At 46.0% G+C, this 12,207-nt stretch overlaps 1 protein-coding gene across 2 annotated transcripts; it reads left to right on the top strand.

Moving 5' to 3' along the window:
- Nucleotides 1-924: 924 nt before the first annotated feature.
- On the top strand, nucleotides 925-9,766 carry SLC35B1 (solute carrier family 35, member B1). Of its 2 annotated transcripts, none has more exons than XM_008571797.1 (9): nucleotides 925-1,144; nucleotides 1,824-1,927; nucleotides 2,537-2,667; nucleotides 2,978-3,008; nucleotides 3,720-3,877; nucleotides 4,972-5,098; nucleotides 5,891-5,997; nucleotides 6,178-6,331; nucleotides 7,183-9,766. In XM_008571797.1, the coding sequence occupies exons 1-9, from the start codon at nucleotides 933-935 to the stop codon at nucleotides 7,233-7,235; spliced, it is 1,077 nt and encodes a 358-aa protein (XP_008570019.1). In that variant the 5' UTR covers nucleotides 925-932; the 3' UTR covers nucleotides 7,236-9,766. The 2 variants fall into 2 exon arrangements, with proteins under 2 accessions (XP_008570019.1, XP_008570020.1); XM_008571798.1 differs by having other exon boundaries at nucleotides 926-1,144; nucleotides 2,562-2,667.
- Nucleotides 9,767-12,207: the final 2,441 nt, after the last annotated feature.

Raw genomic sequence — 12,207 nt, 5'->3', positions numbered from 1 at the left:
CAACGAGGAGCTGATTAACGGGAAAAAATCTAGAGGGCAGCCAAAGGGTTTGCTCCATCGTTGGCAAGTTGTAAATCCTTGAAGAAAATTCACTTTAATAAGCTTCCATTTCCACCTCCAGGGTGTGAAAAAATAAGATCAGAGTTGAGAAAGAATAATGACTAATAATACTTTAAACTTGTGCAGCACACTTTACAGTTTATAAAACACTTTCACAAACTTCAGCTCATTTGATCCTCAGAACACTCGAGAGGCAACAGGGTGGCTGTTACTAATTATCGCTAGTTTACAGACTGGGAAAACTGTGGCTCAGAATTTAGGTGACACGCGTAGGTTACCCTGCTTGTAAGTGATAGAGCTGGGACAAGAGCTCTGACCTAGCAGAGTCTTACTGTGGCGCTCTCCGCGTTGCAAGCCTAGTGATGTACGTGAGGACTGCTCTCCAAAGCGGGTAGAGTCGCTGACGCTGGGCAGCAGCTAGGGGGCGCTGAGGCTCCACTGGGAGTTTCCTGGCGTTAGGACCCAGCAGAAGCCTGACTGCCTACCCGGAAAAAGACGATTTGATTTGCTCTGCCCGCTGCACTGCCTCCTTGCCCGCTCACCTGTCCGTCTTCACACAGCCCAGCCAATTGGTGACCTCCACGTCCTTATACGTCACACTCCACGTCCGGGTATCTCCTAGGCCACCCCGTCGAACAAAGGATTGTAGTTGTCCTCGGACGTGCCTGATCGGAAAATCTCGAAAGCGAGAGATTAATCTCCAGGAAGCTGGCTCTTGGAGCCACCAGAAATGGAGCCAAGGCCTCAGGGCGGGTCTTCTTTCCTAGGAAGCGGTTGCTAGGTTCTGAGGACTTTCCCCCTCGGCCGCCATGAGCTGGCAGTTCTGGCGGTGACTGCTGGGCCCTCCTGAGTAGCGGTCGCATGTAGCTTCTATGAGGCCCCTGATGCCGGTCGGCGATGTGCGGCTGGAACTGTTGCCCCCGCCGCCGCTGCCGCTGCCAGCTGTGAGCGGGTCTCCGGTCGGCTCGTCCGGGCGACTCATGGCCGCTAGCAGCTCCCTGGTGCCCGACCGGCTGCGCCTGCCTCTCTGCTTCCTAGGCGTCTTTGTCTGCTATTTCTACTATGGGATCCTGCAGGAAAAGATGTGAGTAGACCCTCGGTGTGGGAACGCAGACATTCCCTCCATCCAGCTCGCTCTCCCCAGCCTGTGGCCTCCTGCCCCCGGTCCTGGGCTTTCCTCTCTGTCCTCCCCACCGGCTGTGTCGCCCTCCCAGCAGCCTGCAACCTCTGCAGCAGCGGCTGAACCTCTCCAGAACTCCAAAATGCCAGAGTTGTCTTCTGGATGCTCGGAACCTGGTTATTTCTCTTCTCTTAGCTGTTTTCCCCTTGTTGGTTCTGAGGACTTGATTTTTACAGGCTGAAACTTATACCCCCGGCTGATTTCCATGACCTAAGACGGCTCCTCTTTGGAACTCCCAAATGCTAGTAGACGGCCTACTCTTTAGCCCTTGGGCATGCTGCCGTAGCCCAGACATCATCTTCTCCTGCCTGGTTTCACCATGTAATTTTCCGTGTTTCTTCTAGCTCCATCCTTTATGGATATTCTTTCCCTAGGCTATGGAATCAGCAGGTTGGGATATCTGGTTTCTAGATCCAGTATTATCAGTCCTTTTTGTAAATGAGCCCAACGAGCCTTACGAACTTACCTTACATCCAGACAGGCAAGATAATTTTAAAGCTTTCAGTGATTCTGGACATGCTAGATGACAGTCAGTGAAATATACTAATTTCTCCCCTCTCTTTCTCATGCATTTCATTCTTAGAACAAGAGGAAAGTATGGGGAGGGAGCCAAGCAGGAGACATTTACCTTTGCCTTAACTTTGGTCTTCATCCAATGTGTGATCAATGCTGTGTTTGCCAAGATCTGTGAGTACCTAGATAGTAATTTGTTGGGTCCCACCCACATCTTCTCTGTATCCTGGGCATTAAGCATTGATTCAACCCTAAGGTCTAACCCTCATGACTTCCACCCCCTTTAGTACTTACACAGCCTCTCTGTGCAGTCTGTAAAAGTAATGACTTTGAAGTGGGGTAAAATATTATGTCTTTAAATTAGAGCAACTTCTGAGTCAGAAGCGTGCAGAGAATGGCTTTTCTGTGTTCCAAATCCCCAATGAGAATACTTAAAACTTTTTTTTTTTTTGTCCCTTTGACTTTCCTTTAAGTGTCAGCTTCAAGTATGTTTTGAGCTTTGTTCCATGGGGAGTAGCAGCAGGGCTAAGTGTCCCTCGAACTGAATGAGGCCCCCACCTCTGCCCTACATGTGCGTTTGTGTTAGGCTGAGGTGGAACTGGAGAGTTGAATAATTTTCAGAAATTTCCCAGTCTAAGAGGACAGAAATAATTTGTGTCTTATTTGACAGACAGGTTCCTTTCCCGTGGCTTCAACTTTTGCTTAGTGGTCCATCCTAGCCCCACCAGGTTTCTCTTGTATGTTTTTTTTTGTTTGTTTGTTTGTTTTTTTGTCTTCTGCCAGTGATCCAGTTTTTTGACACTGCCAGGGTGGATCGTACTCGGAGCTGGCTCTATGCTGCCTGTTCTGTCTCCTATCTGGGTGCTATGGTCTCCAGCAACTCAGCACTACAGTTTGTCAACTACCCAACTCAGGTGAAACCTCAGGGTGGAATGAGGGTTGGCTCAGAAATTGTTTGAAAAAGACTAAGGGTTTTTTTTCCTCAGGTCTGTGACTTAAATAAAAAGATAACAACCCTGGGAGAGTGTGTTTGAGAAATTCAGAGTGTATGGAACCATAGAACTGGGGTTTAGTGGCGGTGGTTTGGGCCATGAAAGGGCTGCTTTCTGAGGCTGAGATCCCTGGTGCAGGCTCTACACTTACTCATCTTAATCAATGCAGCACCTAGCATAGTACATGGCACATCACAGATGCTCAGAAATTATTTGCTGAATTTAATTTCAGGTCCTTGGTAAATCCTGCAAGCCAATCCCAGGTAAGCAGAAGAAGATGGTCTCCATCTTCTGTCCCCACTCTTCCTGTAGTAAGCTCTCTCTTCCTCTGCCAGAATCCTCTGGGCTTCATCGTCACATCATAGCTATCTCCAGGGACTTTCCTCCAGTCCTTCCCTCTGTCCACCTGTCATCTGTCACTTCCCGTAGTGTTCATAGGCTGGTAATCCTTAATGGGAGCTATAGGCTGACTTAGTCTGCTTCACATGTTCAGTCATTTTGTGTGCCATGTGTTTACATTGTCACTAGACACACTAAATCCTATCTTGATCATCAATTTCTTTCTCTCAACTTCTCATCCTTCCCCTCTATTTCCCACTGTTTGGCTACCCTTTCCAAGACATTTCACCCTTGTTCTTTACCTTTCCCTGACTTACTAGACACACTAAATCCTATCTTGATCATCAATTTCTTTCTCTCAACTTCTCATCCTTCCCCTCTATTCCCCACTGTTTGGCTACCCTTTCCAAGACATTTCACCCTTGTTCTTTACCTTTCCCTGACTTATACTCAATCCTGTTGCTCAATCATTTTTATCTGGGTACCAGCCTGGCACCCTCCTTCTTGGCCTCTATAGCCCTTCATTCTCAAATGTTCTTTTCTGCCTGAATCTTTTTTTGGCTCCTGGGAGGAGGGTGTTGGGGCCATCAATAACTGTGGGTACCTGAATTTTCCACTCTGTTTTTTGCCTGTAGTCATGCTCCTTGGGGTGACCCTCTTGAAGAAGAAGTACCCACTGGCCAAGTACCTGTGTGTGTTGCTAATTGTGGCTGGAGTGGCCCTTTTCATGTACAAACCCAAGAGAGTAGTTGGGATGGAAGAACATGCAGTCGGCTACGGAGAACTGCTCCTGGTATGTGATTCTGTTGGGGAAGGTAGCCTTTTCCAGCAAACTTAACCAAAGGACAGCCCCACCTAGGCAGGCAGAAGGACAGTCATATGTCTTGAGGGCACCTGTGGTGCTCCGGGCCTTCATTTCTGCTCTTTGCTGCAGGGTCTCTGCCTTTGCTAAGGCCATATTGGGAAGCCTGAAATATTTAACTACAGCTCAACTCTTCTTCTGGGGAAGAGATAACTATGTGTCTAAATCCTCATGTGAGGTCACAGAGACCTGTGAACAAAGAGGGAAGGAGTAGTATGTCTCTCCCTCTGGCTTTCCAATAAACCTGGAAACCAGAGTTAAGAATAATAAAATTCACTGGCCAGTAACCAAAAAAAAAATAATAAAATACAGTATTAGCTATTGCTTATGTATCAGGCACTATTCCAAGTGTTTTATATATTATTTGATTAATTTTGCAACAGTAATCTCATAGGTAGTCATATCCATTTTACAGGTGAAGGAATTGAGGCACAGAGAGGTTAAGTTACCTACCCATGGTCACATGGCTATTTTAGCGGAAGAGTCAGGATTCTAGTCCAGGCAGTCTGACAACAGAATCCAATATCTGGAACACTATATTCCAAGCTAGGAAGCTAACCTGCTGGGACTAGATTTCCCCTCTACAGCTATTTTCTTATTTTTGGCGGCTGGCCAGTACAGGGATCTGAATCCTTGATCTTTATGTTATAACACCGCATTCTAACCAAATGAGCTAACCTTTCCAGCTTTAATGAAGGAACATATATGTCTCACTATGGCCTGTGTTTAGGCCCCTGCACACCAGCTTCAAGGCTTTATGCTGGGAAGTGGTAGGCTTCTTTCTTTACTCTAATTACAGTATAATTATGTGGCTCACTTAGCCTGTCAGTCTACTGCCTGGGGGAAGGGGGGTGCTAGCATGGTCTCTTCACACCCACCCATGACCAAATGGCAGCATTTTGTTCTGAAGATCCTATCTTAAGGCAACAGCTTTCCAAGGAACTGGAGGGTGAGAATCCTGTGTCCTGGATTGGAGAGGGGCCCTGTTGGCCACCTCACTGCAAGCTACTTCTTTTCTTTCCCAGTTGTTGTCTCTGACCCTGGATGGACTGACGGGTGTTTCCCAGGACCACATGCGGGCTCATTACCAAACAGGTTCCAACCACATGATGTTGAACGTCAACCTTTGGTCAACATTGCTGCTGGGAGCCGGTAAGGAGTAGTTCTGTTATTCTTTCCATGTCTCACCAGAGGGCAGACTGCCCTCATCCAGTTGATCACTAGCTCAGCTGCCAGTTGCTACCTTTGCCCAGGGCAAGGGCCTGAATTAGTTCCAAATTGCCGCTTTGTCGAAGTCGCTAAAAACATGCACCATCATGATCTGCTTGCTACTTATTACTAGCACAATGAGGGGTAGAACTGTGCCAGGTATCATGGGAAGACACACAGTAGTAAAACACATGGGGCATCTGCGAACTTTCCCTCTCGAGAAGGAAATGAGATATTGGTATAGTGCTCACAGGAAACAGACTTAGGTGTACACCGAATACAGTTCAATCATGAATACATTTGCTTTGAAATCAGTGCTTCCTAACTTTCTTCAAGTCTGGGCACATGCAGAAAGTATTTTTTGCACAGCACACTGGGCTTAACGGAGGAGGCTGCTGATGGCTGGAGGTGACCCAGGCTTGGGGCTTCCTTGTGCTAGGGATGTGTGGGTCAGTATCTCTACACCATCTGAGGATCTCTGCTTTCAACCACTCTGGTAGAAGTGACTCATTAACTTTCAAGCCTTTCTAACAAAATTGAGTCTTTAGTTAGTTTCTCTAATCAGAAAAAAATATGAGAAAGACGCATGATGGGAGAGTACAGACCTACCCCATACACTTTCCCACGCCCCACCCTCCTTTACAGTACTTCAGCCGGCCATGTGTTTGCACATGGGTGTACACGTGGATATGGGCACACAAGATGCATCATTCATCTTTTGACATTTCTTTCTAGGAATCCTGTTCACTGGGGAGCTCTGGTTGTTCCTGAGCTTTGCTGAAAGGTACCCTACCATCATCTATAATATCCTGCTCTTTGGCCTGACCAGTGCCCTGGGTCAGGTGAGTGCTTGAGAGGGAACGCTTAGCTCCCCCACTATGGCAGTTAGTTCCCTGAGCAAGAACGGCCTGGCTGGGAGAAGAAGGGTGACAAGATTAGCTCTGACATCTGTTACAGACTTTAGACCTCATGTCAGATACCCAAGTATCAGCCTGACCCTACCTTTCTCTATCTCTCTCTAGAGCTTCATCTTCATGACAGTTGTGTATTTTGGCCCCCTGACCTGCTCCATCATCACCACAACTCGAAAGTTCTTCACCATTTTGGCCTCTGTGATCCTCTTCGCCAATCCTATCAGCCCCATGCAGTGGGTGGGCACTGTGCTTGTGTTCCTTGGTAAGTTCCATCCAGAGCAGGCATTCCTCTGGGCCACACAGAGAGACAGTGACACAGCTTTATTTTTTCCTAAAATTTGCTTGCATATTTATGAAATATTTAGTTATTTTAAAGAAAAAAAACTTTTAAGGAAAAAGGAAGTGTTATTTATTTATTTTTTTTAAAGATGACCGGTAAGGGGATCTCAACCCTTGGCTTGGTGTTGTGAAATATTTAGTTATTTTAAAGAAAAAAAACTTTTAAGGAAAAAGGAAGTGTTATTTTTTTTTTTTTTAAAGATGACCGGTAAGGGGATCTCAACCCTTGGCTTGGTGTTGTTAGCACCACGCTCAGCCGATGAGCCAACCGGCCATCCCTATATAGGGATCCGAACTCGGGGCCTTGGTGTTATCAGCACCGCACTCTCCCGAGTGAGCCACGGGCCGGCCCAGGAAGTGTTATTTCTAATCCAGCCTTCCTAATGCATATTTCATCTTAGTGATTTTCTTTCAATGACTTGGATTTCCCCAGATCCTGAGCAGGATAGAATTATTATGCTTATTCCCTACTGACTTATGCTGCTATGAATGAACTGAGAGAAATAGCTTAGAATTTTTAACTCTTAAGTTTCTTTCAGTCTTTCTATATTTTATATATGTATGTATATAATTACCAGTATCTTGGTGATTTTTTTCGTTTGATGCCATTCTCTTGTCTCTGAGGAAGTTATATGAAACCAGTGTCCTGAAATTTATTTTATTTAAAGCCTCGATTTTGGAGAACCAAAACCGATACCCTACCCCCACCCCCCAAATCATTGGTAAGTTTAATTATACCTCATAAAACTAAGCCCATTTTCTCCCTTTCCGTAGGTCTTGGTCTTGATGCCAAGTTTGGGAAAGGAGCTAAGAAGACATCCCACTAGGAAGAGAGAGACTATCTCCACTCCAAGAGTATTTAAGTTATTATCTCAAACAGAGACATCTCTTGGGAAAATGGACTCAATAGGTATAAGAGACTGAGTTCCAGTCTTTTTTTAAAAAAAAACAAAAAAAAACCAATGGAAGCAAAATCACATATTCTGAAAAAGGCACTTGGATTTTTAACAAGACAGAGTTGGTGGTTTCTGCTCTTGATGACTTGGAGCACAGTGTAGCACAAATAAAGAGAGAAGGAAGAGGTGGAGCTTGGTGCTTGTGACCCAAGCTGCTTCCTTTCAGGTGTGGTTAACATGGTTGGGTGGGGAGTTCCCTGCCAGTCTGAGCAGTAGTCGGAGGAACCTTCAGAGATTGTGCAGTTGGGCTAGCAACCTCTGTTCCAATGTGAGGCTCTAAATATGCTAAGACAGGTGGCTGTCAGTTAGAGCCAGAGTATGTAAAAATCACTTATCTGTTAAAGCTCTGGTGGGCAAGTATTTCATAAAAAACTAAAGGTACGTTCTCCTTAAGAAACGTCTCTTGAGATGGGGGTAAAACGAACTCAGAGCCTCTGTTGTGTGTTCCCATTTCCCCACTGCCTCCCCTTCAGCCAAAGCTCAGCCAGAACCAGAGTAGAGACCCAGTGCATATATATCATGAACAGCTTTGGAAGGTCTGTAAATGTACTTTTCCTGATTCCGTTCTTCCCTCCATCTCTCCATCTGCTCTTGGTCAACCTGGTCCCCTTCTGGGGAGGCTAGATTAATTCCTCTTATTCCCCTGCCTCCTTCAGCCGCCAAAGCATTGCAGCCCTCTTCCATCCACCATGCCAGCTTCTGCCTGTTGAAAGGGATGCTGGTGGGAGGCATGGTGTCTGAGTTTTCTGAGTGGCAACAGGAGGGGGGCAGGGGGAAGGCGGGGCATGGAGCAGAGCCACCTGGCCACTGCTGCCTTCAGAATTGGAAATCGCAATCCTCTCAGGACCAAACTTTACACATGAAAGTGCATTTTCACCAGCTGCAACTTTCTCTCCATCTGTTCAGCAGCCCCGGCCCCTTGGCTCTCCAGATGGGAGCCCAGCCTCCTTCCTGAACGGCTGCCTTGCCAACCTCCACCCAGCCTTTCAAGCCCTGCCTCACTTCCACTCATCTTGTGCTCTGGGTGCCCAGGTGTTTCTGCAATTCTGCCCCAAAAGGCCCCCTCTCATTTTGAACTCCTCCTAGAGAGAAGAGGTTTTAAGTACATCTGGCTGAACCTCCTTCTTTCCTCCACCCCCTTTCCCCTCTGTTTTATTTATCCTGAAGTTTGCATCAGTTAGCTTCTTCCCTACTAGATTGATAGTTCTTCCTAACTGTGTTCTGTGAATTGATTAGGTAGTTAGATTATGTTACCAAGGCCAGGGACTTGCAAGCGGTCATCATCTGGACTTGTTTTGCAAAGAGACATCTTCTCAGCTATGAGACCAATCCCTTCCACCTCTTCTCCCTGCCATTCCCAACTAGCTGTCTTAAAAATGCCTGATACTTGTCACCAAGAGCAAAAGGATTTTCAACATCTTAACATGATTCTCACTTGATACTAGAGAAAGGGCTCGTAGAGCAAGCCTGGCTTACCAATGGCGGGCTGGGAGCCCAGTTCTGGTATAGTCGTGCATGCCCCTGCGTATTCGTCTAACATTTATTTTGTGTACTAAGCACTGAAATGCTGGGAGTTCAAACATAAGTAGGACTAGTATACACCCTCTAGGTGGTTTACAGTCTAACAGGGGGACAGGAAGGCAAATCATTGCATCTCAGAAATGGCAGGGATAACAACAAAGGAAGGTGTCTGGGCAAGGTGTGGCTTGAGCTGGAAAGTGTAGGAAGATGAAAGTCGGGGGAGATGGAGCCAAGCAGGAAATGGGATTTTAAACTGTCTGACTGCTCTTTCTTTCACCCTGTGCTCCTGCCTCCAGTCAGTTCAAGTAAGAACACGTGGCAGTAGAGTGACTTTCAAGCGAGGCGTCATTTCACACAACTTGGAGATACCTGAAAACATTTTGCGAGCTACCAGCTTGTTCAGGGTGACATTACCTGCAGGATCACAGGAACTGAGAGTGCCAAACTTGGCTAAAGTCAGTAAGACTGTTGGCTTATAATAGGGCTGATAAATGTGAAATACCAGACAAGTTCAAACAAAAGTTGTTGATCGCTTACCCTGGGCAGCCTGATGCTTCTGCTTTCTAAAGATCAAAGAGCTTTCATCTCCAGTTAATTCTTGGCTATGTGTAGGAGGGAGGAAACCAGCACGCAAATTTCCCCAAACACTATGTTTTTAGTTTGCAGTGTATTGTACTTATGTCTATTTTGGTCAAAGCATCAGGTCCAAACCTCCTTTGCTGTTATGGCTCCAACTCATGGTAAAACGATTTTCCATTTCCTGTGCACCTCTTAGCCTATGGCAAGGGGAATGGCCCACAAATGTGATTCATGAGGTACAATCATAGAGAAATCTATTCTGTAATTAAACACTAAAATAAAAGTCGCACATTATTTTTAAAGGTGGCAGGAATTAAACATTAACTGGATAATCTGTATAGTGAGATATTAGGAATGGATTATGTTTTCTCACAGCTCTGTAACATCCTTGTGAAAAGAGGACCGAACAAACATCTGTACTTTTTAGAGCTGGAAAAGCCTAAGTGAGGGCAGGTTAGGTGACCTGTGGTAGGTCCATGGGCATGTCCCTGAGACATGAACTAGAACTCAAGGTTCCCTGAGTTCTAGTTGCACTTGGACCTGTGCCCTCTGAGGGAGGAAAGAGAAGCTCCTCAGGAGGCCCGTTGTCTCTGCTGTCTGGCCCGACTTGTCAGTGGAACGTTTGCATGTTTTATGAGTGATGCTGGTCATTTTCCCCAGATGCCCTGGCAGAGAAATTGTCCTGGATCCCTCCAGGATCATTCAGCCCTTCCCACCGAAAACACCAGCTGTCTTTAGGAACAGTAATCTCATATATTTATAGAGCTCCTTCTTTCCCAAAGCTTTTTAGTACATGATATTTTATCCTTAGAACACTCCTGGGAAGAGGTTAAGCCAGAAACAAGTCACACCATATTTGGAATAGGGGGAGCCTGAAACTCACCGAAGAGTATCAGCTGAAAGTCGCACGACTCTGTGGGAGGACAGGAGACAGAAGTGTCTCCTATTTCGCTTCCTGCTGTCAGGGATCAGGAAGCTCTTTAACCTTCAGCAAGCTAAGCCAGTGGTTCCCAGCTGTTTGGATTTTCTGGAAATTCCCAATAGAATTTCCAAATAATTTGGGGGACTGATATGCTGGTTTTTGGCATGCTGGTTTTTAATTTATTTTTTTTTTTAAAGATAATCAGTAAGGGCATCTTAACCCTTGACTTGGTGTTGTCAGCACCACGCTCTCCCAAGTGAGCCAACCAGCCATCCCTGTATAGGGATCCGAACCCGCGTCCTTGGTGTTACCAACACCACACTCTCCCAAGTGAGCCATGGGCCGGCCCTGGTTTTTAATTTTTCAGGTAAAGACATTTAAAAAAATCTAATGTCACCATTATGGTTAGAAAATGACATTTTAACTAAAAAATTTTAGGAAAAGCTATCCATGTTAGAATAAAGGACCCTTCCTCCAAAGAAATTATAGTTGGAAATCATCCACTATATGGATGAGATATCAAATTTTTAATTGCAGAAGATATTCAACATAAAATGTTATCCTACGATAATACGTTGTAGGGTATATTGCTATGATTGTTTGCTTGGTACAACTTGGTCAGTTTGGGGGCTGTATTCCACAGTGCAATTCAACAGCGCATGCTAGCAGAGATGGAAGCAACCTGCAATGAGATTTTCTGTAATTTGGAACATTCTGAGAGAGTCCAAAAACAATATACCCCGTCCTTGGCCACTTCTGCCTTCACTTCATAGGGCCAGGAGAAGAGCAGGCTGTGGGCTCTCAGAGGGCTTTCTAGTAAGGACTGCAAGAAGGAGACTTAGGGCTTCTCTACTGAGATCAACCCACAGCATGTTGCTGTGGCTTTGATCGCTCAGTCCATGTCCAGCATATATTTTGGAGGGTTGCTACCTATTGGTGATAGCCGGTTTCTGGCAGGCACAGTCTCAGACTGGGAGCCAGTGGGCTCTGCCTGCCATTGGCAGGAAGGGTGGGAGAACAAAGAGGGACTTGGAATGAAGAGTGACTTCGTTGAGTGTCTTCCATTCAGCTGGAGCACAAGTCCACAAGGGCTGGTGGGCTTTCTGTCTGAACATGCCTGAGTCCCTGTGTCTTCTGGGAGAGGTGACAGAGGGAAGTGGCTCAAGGCATTTACCAAGGGGAGGGACGATGTGTTTCTTCCTGCCCACTTCTGTGTTTTGTCATGGTGTGTGGGTGGCCAGAGCTAACAGAAGCACCGTTTCAGCTTAGGTTCTGACCAGAGACCATTTCCTCCTCTTCAGGACCCTAGAACTGCCACATTCAGACCACTGCCCTAAAGGGAATGTGCTACTCTTAAATGAAGGCTAGGAACTCCCTAAAATTCTGTGTAAAAGTGGGTGTGGGTGTGGGTGTGGGTGACATCTGTTGAGCTGGTAGGTTCATTTTTCTGTAAGGAAGGTCCATACACAGGATCCACCATAATCATGGGACTCATTTAATTCAAAGTGATTTCTCAAATAGAGTTGTATAACAAGGACGACTGCAAAATATGGGAAAGCATCAGTTCCAGATCAGCTCAGATGGAGGGATGAGGTTGAGGTTGAGAGACCCCCAAGGAGAGTAACCCATCCAATTTCATTTCTAGTTTTCTCCTGTCCCCTTCACATACCATCTAGGGTTGTTAGAGTAACAAATAAAAACACAGGGTGCCCGGCTAAATTTGAATTTTAGATAACACAACTTTTGGTATAAGTATGTCCCTGGGGCCGGCCCGTGGCTCACTCGGTAGAGTGCGATGCTGATAACACCAAGGCCGCGGGT

Source organism: Galeopterus variegatus, unplaced genomic scaffold (assembly GCF_000696425.1).
Source record: "Galeopterus variegatus unplaced genomic scaffold, G_variegatus-3.0.2 Scaffold723, whole genome shotgun sequence".
In the NCBI taxonomy this organism is placed as follows: Eukaryota; Metazoa; Chordata; class Mammalia; order Dermoptera; family Cynocephalidae; genus Galeopterus; species Galeopterus variegatus.
The sequence above is the reverse complement of the archived record's forward strand: the minus strand, read 5'-3'. Positions and strand labels throughout refer to the sequence as shown.

Coding starts and splice junctions, on each gene's coding strand:
- SLC35B1 (XM_008571797.1), top strand. CDS start 933: ATGAGGCCCCTGATGCCGGTCGGCGATGTGCGGCTGGAACTGTTGCCC. Junction 3,009..3,719: donor ATCCTGCAAGCCAATCCCAG/GTAAGCAGAAGA, acceptor TTTTGCCTGTAG/TCATGCTCCTTGGGGTGACC. Junction 5,998..6,177: donor TGACCAGTGCCCTGGGTCAG/GTGAGTGCTTGA, acceptor ATCTCTCTCTAG/AGCTTCATCTTCATGACAGT.